At 48.7% G+C, this 7,015-nt stretch overlaps 1 protein-coding gene across 1 annotated transcript; it reads right to left on the bottom strand.

Moving 5' to 3' along the window:
- Positions 1 to 227: 227 nt before the first annotated feature.
- On the bottom strand, positions 228 to 6,503 carry LOC309345371 (chymotrypsin B-like). Its single transcript, XM_081868386.1, has 7 exons — positions 6,415 to 6,503; positions 4,683 to 4,786; positions 4,421 to 4,500; positions 3,439 to 3,517; positions 2,245 to 2,425; positions 1,361 to 1,494; positions 228 to 749 (listed from the first exon to the last, which is right to left on the bottom strand). The coding sequence occupies exons 1-7, from the start codon at positions 6,464 to 6,466 to the stop codon at positions 588 to 590; spliced, it is 792 nt and encodes a 263-aa protein (XP_081724512.1). The 5' UTR covers positions 6,467 to 6,503; the 3' UTR covers positions 228 to 587.
- Between the last annotated feature and the right edge of the window lie 512 nt (positions 6,504 to 7,015).

Raw genomic sequence — 7,015 nt, 5'->3', positions numbered from 1 at the left:
TCCTGTGTATGGGAGTGCCACAGTTTAACTATTCACTGCATGAAGAAGGACTTCCTTTCATCTGTCCTGAATTTTCTAACATTCAGCTTCATTCAGCATGAGACCTCTTCCTAAACGAGGCTCCATGCACAGCCTTGTATAGCCTTTTCTGGCTTGTCCAAACTCTTGATGGGGCTACAGGGCATTTGTAGGGCACACAGATGGCAAAGCTTTTTCAGCTTGAGGGCCAGACTGAAGATTCACCACCCCTGTGAGGGCCACATGCCAGCGTGTGCACACTCGCCCAGATGGGCCCATCACACAGCCTGCACGCTTATGCACACGCACACGCACAAACACATCAATTTTGCTCTCTGGGGCAATGTTGGCATAGGAGGGTCTTGGGATCATATTCCACAGGGGAAGCCATGCTATTGAGCCACTGCTTGGGGCAGTGTGTGGGTGCAGGCATGTGCAAATGGCATGGACATGCCGGCCTGAGATTAGAATGTATTCTGTGGCAGGAGCTATGCAAGAACAGGACACGAGATGAGTCTCAAAGAAGGAACAGCCTTTATTGATCCCCCTCATCCCGTGACACCGGAAGCTCAGTTATTCGCCATGGTTTCGTCGGCCCAGGCACGGAGGCGGCTGACGCGGGCATACACAGCAGGGGTGGTGGTTGAGCAGCGGCTGCTGCCCCAAGACACAATGCCCACCAACTTCCAGACATTGCCTTCCTGGCACACAAGGGGTCCGCCAGAATCACCCTGCAAACAGAAGACAGGCAGTTTAGACTTTGGGCGGGTGGGATGGGGTGGGCGGGTGTCCTAGGCCTTCTGACATAATTCTCCGCCTAGCCCTTTTTTAAGGAACCAAACAATCTTTTGGGATGTTCACCCCCCACATTCTCTGAAGGTCAGTTTGAAGTTTTGTGTTCTCCCACACCCACTTATCACATGGCTTGGAGAAACTACAGATGAGTTGGCAAATACTCTTTTTCCTACCATGTATCCTTCAGTTTGAGGGAATCTCTGGAATCACAATCCCCCGGTCACTCCCTTTGTTGATTTTCAGTATTTTCTGTGTCTTCCTCCTGCGGGTTCCTCTCCACACCCTGATTTCTGACTATTCTTGTTTTTGCAATAAAAATAAATTGCCATGCCAACCAGTCCAATGTGAACCGTCACCGTGGTCCCGAAGCTTTTATAAGAGCTACTGTAATTTTAATTATCACATCCCTCCTTGCCACTTCCGCTCCTGCTCTCTATTCAGTGGAGCTGAGAAATGAGTGACCATTTGCTCATTAATTAATTGGCTTCCCCTCCCTGTAGTGCTTGGGGGTTTTGTGGGAGCGGGGAGAGGGTCAAGCAGCACTCACCATGCAGGAAGAAGATCCGGCTGCACCCGCGCAGATCATCAGGTCGGAGATGTTGCTGCCCCAGGACTTCTTGCACTCCTCATTGGACAGGAGGGGCAGGGCTGTTTGTTGCAGCTTGTTGGGGGTGGTGAAAGCTGCAGGAAAGAGGATCAAGTCAGCAATTGCCACTGCTTTGCTGCACCCTGGTAGCTAAGACACCGTTTACTTATTTATTTAGGTGCCAAAGTGGCTTCTAAGCACTTTAAAACTATAAAATAACTGAAAAACCCAAGTCCATGTAACCACAAGTCGATAATCAAAACTAACTGGGTTCCATTAGCTGAGCACAGTGAAGAAGAAGATGGTTTTTCGGGTAACTTGGTCCAGAGTTTTTTAGAGCTCTGCTTGTAAGCAGCTGCCTTGTCACTAACAGGGAGGCACACATTGGCAAGGAGCACTTTGTCAGTGAGGTACCCCCCCCCCCCAGAGGGATCGTCCTTGAGTGGCCTAAAACATCCAGCTCCCAACTGCCACAGAAGTCTTTCTCCCTCCTAACAAGATAGAAAGCCAGGTTTGAAGTAAGTTTGGGTCAAGAAGGATTTCCCACTGATGCTTGAAATGGCTGCTCACCTCATGGGCAGAGAACTGGCTGCCATGGGGAGCTGCGCTCAAGCAGGTCTGGTGAGCTTTTGTCAGACAGATAGGGCCACGTTCCCTGCTGGGGGCCACGTGATAGTGAAAGGGAGGGCCAAGGGCAAATGTGCAAAAATCAAATATTTAACTTTTGTACAGTGGGCTAGTTTACACACACACCTCTGCACTCTATCCAGGCAAGCAGGAGGCCCCCTATTCATCCCTCCCTATGCCTTCCAGCACTTCCCCTGTGAGACCCCTGACAGGCCCACCGTTGTAGCGTGTCTTTCCCCAACCAGAGGTGGCACAAAGGTCTCCACTCTTGAAGTGGTCAGCAGTGTCTGTCAGGCACACAGGGGACACAGTGTCGGTCATCTCAGCAGGGGTGGCCAGCTTGATGAGGGCAATGTCATTGTTGATGGCAACGGGGTCCCACTCTGGGTGGGTGAAGACCTGGTGGGCGAGAGAGGCATTGTGGGTGCTGCAAGCAGGATACAGTGGTGCATCTGACCACAGACTAACAAACATATTGTGGAGTGTGCCTTTGTTGACTACAAGGCTAAACACACACATGGTTTGGGGAGAGGAGTTGTAAACAGTGTGGTCAGTGGAGGGTGACAGGCTGATAATGGCTGGCAGGGATAATTGTGTTAATTAACCAAAGCAGTCGAGGACACAGACATCCTGGCACTGGCAAGCCAGTTAACACACACGCAAAGTGCTCAAATCCTTTCACTCTATTTGGAGTGATAGCATTGAACCTCCTGATGTATTGTAACTGATTCTTTACGAACACCCAACCTCCAAGATGGGTAAGGAAAGAAGACAGACATGTCCACAGATTACCGCTTATGTCTTTCTAGCAGGGAGATGGGGAAATCTGGTAGTAACCATTTCCCCACTCCCCAAAAGCTGTCATTTTCCCTCTACCTGACAAACGGTGGCTTCTGATTGGCAGGAGTCTGCCTGTTGAACCAATGAATAAGAAGCCCTTGAAGATGGGCTGCGGCTTTCAAGTTTGTTCCTCTTGAAACACACACACACACACACACACACACTGACCAACCTACAGCAGATGCCAGAAAGGTTCCTTCTCCGGTGGTGACCACAGAGCGCCAATTTTCATTGTTAGTATTGGATTAAGTGGAGGATTAGTTGAACCAAGAATCTAGTATGGTGTTTTATTTCAAGTTTGAACTGCATTCTTGCTATTGTTCTCTCTCCCCTGCCACCCTCCTTTCTTACAAATAACTCCTTTTTCAATAAACTGCATAACTGGATTTTCTGGGCTGTACTGGTTTCTGAACACCCTCGAGGGCTGGTTAACATTTACTGTACTTAAGTGCCTGAAAGACTGAACAAAGCCCGACCTCTGTCTGAGCCTTGTGCAACTAAATCTGGATGAATACCCAGTAAACATGCTATCTGGAGGAGCCCTGAGGAGGCCTTCCAGCTGCTTCACCCACCTTCTCGACAGCCAACTTCTGTATTTTCTCGGCAGAGGAGCTGCGGTCATGTTCACCAAGCACCACGACGTTGGAGGTCCTGAGGAAAGCAAGCAAAAGCTGTCAGTTGGCCCCTGCTGAAGGAACGGAGATTGCATGGCCATCTTGTCAGGAATTTCCTGCATTGCAGGGGGTTGAACTAGATGACCCTTGGGGGTCCCTTCCAACTTTACAATTCTATAGTTCTATGATTCTGTTGTAAACAAAATCTGCCCTTCTTCCCTTATGGGGTATCCAAGAGCCTGTATAGAGTCCTTAAGTGGGTTCCCTATCAGTAGGAGAAAATAACAGAGGCCAACCAGAGAATACTGAGAAGCAAAGCTGCTAGTTAGCCTGATCTTTATTAAAGCTGTTGCAACAGGGTGCTCCCCTCACACGCAGGAGGACGGAGGAGGACCCAGAGCAAAGGTGTGCCTGCCCTTATTTAGACATTTTAAATCCCATCCCTGGAGCTCAAGACCACCCCTCCATACATCATACATACATCACAGATGGGGTGTAACCCAAGACCACCCCCCACAAACATACCTATGTCACAGAAAAGGTGGTCTACAACAGAAATTTCCTGGTAGTCTGGCCATTCCTTTGAAATGGTGAATTCCTGAGACAACAGGAAGGTTCCCTCGCCCCCTCCCTCCTTGCAGAGAAAACATTTGGTCAGTTTGGGAGTCAAAATGGTTTCAGGACGGTTTTCCTCTGCTGCTCCAGACATGTGGTCCACATATCTATGTACGGGCTTGGTTGGTACATTTATGAACATTTATTATATATATATAAGACCTTAAATTTCTTACTACAATTCTCACATATATTTCAGCCCCTTGCTCTGACTACAGGTGGCTAACACATCTGCTAGCCTTTGCTGTGCGTATACTGACCCTGCAACCTCCAGGATTCCTATCCATCTATTTAAAAAAATATCCCCACAAGAAAAGGGACTCACGTCACCCCACAGTGGGCAGCAGTCACCACCCAGCGCTCGCTGACGAGGGACCCGCCGCAGAAATGCCACCCACTCTTCTCCTGCAAGGCAAGCCAAGGAAAGCAGGTGGTGAGAGACCCAACAGGATCAGAGCCAGGCAGCAGTGGCAATAGAAAGGGCCTTTGACCATTTTATTCTCAGTTCCAATTAAGCACTACTAGGGGAAGTGCAAACCAACAGAGGAAACAAACCAGACTCCCAAGACCTTCCCAAGCATTCTTACCTGCAGGGAGACCTGCCAGGGCCATGATCCGGGCACTGCCTCCTCCCCATTGACAATGCGGGAGTAGCCAGTGAGGATGGGCTGGATCGAAGGGACGCCGCAACCTGGAAGCAAGAAAAGAGGTGAAGTGAGAGCTTTTCCATGTTCTGTGCTTTGCGCTCAGGACTTCAGGTAAGGACTTCTGGCAAGGAGGCTGCAGGGACAGGGAACTGTAAAGGCAAAGTTACAGATAGGTAGCCGTGTTGGTCTGCCATAGTCAAAACAAAACAAATTCCTTCCAGTAGCACCTTAAAGACCAACTAAGTCAGTTCTTGGTATGAGCTTTCGTGTGCATGCACACTTCTTCAGATACCAATGAATTCATTTTTTCTTCAGATTCGTATCTGAAGAAGTGTGCATGCACACGAAAGCTCATACCAAGAACTGACTTAGTTGGTCTTTAAGGTGCTACTGGAAGGAATTTGTTTTGTAAAGGCAAAGACAGCCCAGGGGTCCATCTGTGCACATAATGTAGCAGAGACAAGCCCCTATGTGGCTGGTGTGCCGGTCCTTTGCTTGTCTGTATGTGTGCGGTGATAAGAGCCATCCAAAAGGACCTACTTGGTGGCTTCTCCTAAATGGGAGATGATGCTACATGGGGATTGACCAAGTCCCTGGCCTCCTTCATGGTTCTTTATCTTTCAGCTGGACTTGGACCAGACCATCCTTCAGATATGCTGGACTGTCCCCTGATAGCCCTTCAGAGGACTGTCCTCTATAAACGAGGGGACCAGGCCATCTGGTACAATCTCCCTGGGCCTGTATCACTTCAAAATGCACCTGAGGATGCCATCCTCTAATGCTTCTCATAGTAGCCTGTGCAGTGTACCAGTTAGAGTGTTAGACCAGGACCTGGGAGATGAAGGTTTGAATCCCTGCTCAGCTGTAAAGCTTACTTCAACCAGTCACCTACTCTCAGCCTAACCTACCTGACAGGTTTGCTCTGAGGAGAAAATGGGGAGAAAGGTGTGGGTTATAAATGCAGTAAAAAATAAGTAATTAAAAAAATGAATTCATCCCTACCTATAGAGAGTTACCATGTCAGGAAGACATGTCAGGGACAGAGATCTGAACCCTCACCTTATCCCTGGTGTTTGTTTTTAAGTGTAGGGAGTTTTAATGTGGCATTCAAGCATTTTGTTCATCTACCTATATTCTGGAACAGTATAGTTTCAGGAGGGCTGTGCAATGTGCTGATTCCCCCATGACAGTCTAGCAGCCTTTCTCAACCTGTGGATCCCCAGATGTTGTTGAACTACAACTCCCATCACTCCTAGCTAGCAAGGCCAGAGCTCATGGATGATGGGAGTTGTAGTCCAACAACATCTGGGGACCCACTGGTTGAGAACCGCTGGTAGATGAAGAGGATAACTTAACACTTTTAAAGTGCCTTAAACTTTATAAGCACTATACATATATTAAAAAAACAAGGCCGTCCCTGACTGCATGCTTACAACCTAACAGCCATGATAGAAAAGGAAAAAGGAAGGAGGAGGGCAGAGAAAAGCAAATACCAAAGCAAGTGCCCCTTCACTGGCCTATGAATGGGGCCAGGTTGGCCTACCCCCTGAATCAGCTCTATTTTCTAGAGAAAAAAGAAAGATGATGATCCAAGCCTGGGTGACACAGAAATAGTTTGCTTCCCCATCCCACCCCAAGCGAAGCCCAAGACTGCAAGCAGGTGGGTACTTACTCTGTGCGGCACTGACAAGTGCCAGGCAGGACAAAAACCACAAGGCTGCCATAATAAGCTGGTTCTGAGGACAATGGGAACAGCATGTAGCAGCTCAGCCATTTTTATACTGAACGCTCATACCAAAGGTGGCTAGGAGCCAGTGGCTACGTGGGAACGAGCAAACCTGTCCATTGATAACACGGTTGATGACTGGCAGGTGAAAGCACCCACTCTGGAAACTGTGGGTATTTTTAGGACAGTGGCAGCTGGAAGGTTTCTGGGGTGCTCTGTGGAAGGAAGAGGGCCCAGGTGGTCTCTTCTATTTTGCCCTGGGGCCTTGCTTCAAGGAGCAATTCTGTGTACAAGAAGCTGGCATAAAGCAAACTGGTGTAATTTAGGCTGGCACAAAGTTACACTGGCTCAAACTCCATTCAGGAGTGGAACTCCTGCTCACTGAGCTGAGCTAAACCTGGCAGAGCAAAAACAAGCCTTTAAAATAGTGTTTGAGTTACACCATCCTTTCTGCCGCCTGAATTTACACTGGGTTGCTAGATCGTGAGACTGAGCTTGACAGGCCTGGGATTTGGCCTAAGTCCCCCTAATTCCAGCCATGGAACAC

This window comes from Podarcis erhardii (assembly GCF_964252035.2).
Source record: "Podarcis erhardii genome assembly, chromosome: 7".
Lineage (NCBI taxonomy): Eukaryota > Metazoa > Chordata > Lepidosauria > Squamata > Lacertidae > Podarcis > Podarcis erhardii.
Note: the sequence above shows the minus strand (reverse complement) of the source record. Positions and strands in the feature narration are given on the sequence as shown.

Excerpts from the sequence above, each read along its gene's own strand:
- LOC309345371 (XM_081868386.1), bottom strand. The coding sequence starts at position 6,466 with ATGGCAGCCTTGTGGTTTTTGTCCTGCCTGGCACTTGTCAGTGCCGCA. Across the intron at positions 4,501-4,682 it reads CCTGGCAGGTCTCCCTGCAG|GAGAAGAGTGGGTGGCATTT; the intron begins GTAAGAATGCTT and ends CTTGCCTTGCAG. Across the intron at positions 2,426-3,438 it reads AGAAGTTGGCTGTCGAGAAG|GTCTTCACCCACCCAGAGTG; the intron begins GTGGGTGAAGCA and ends CTCGCCCACCAG.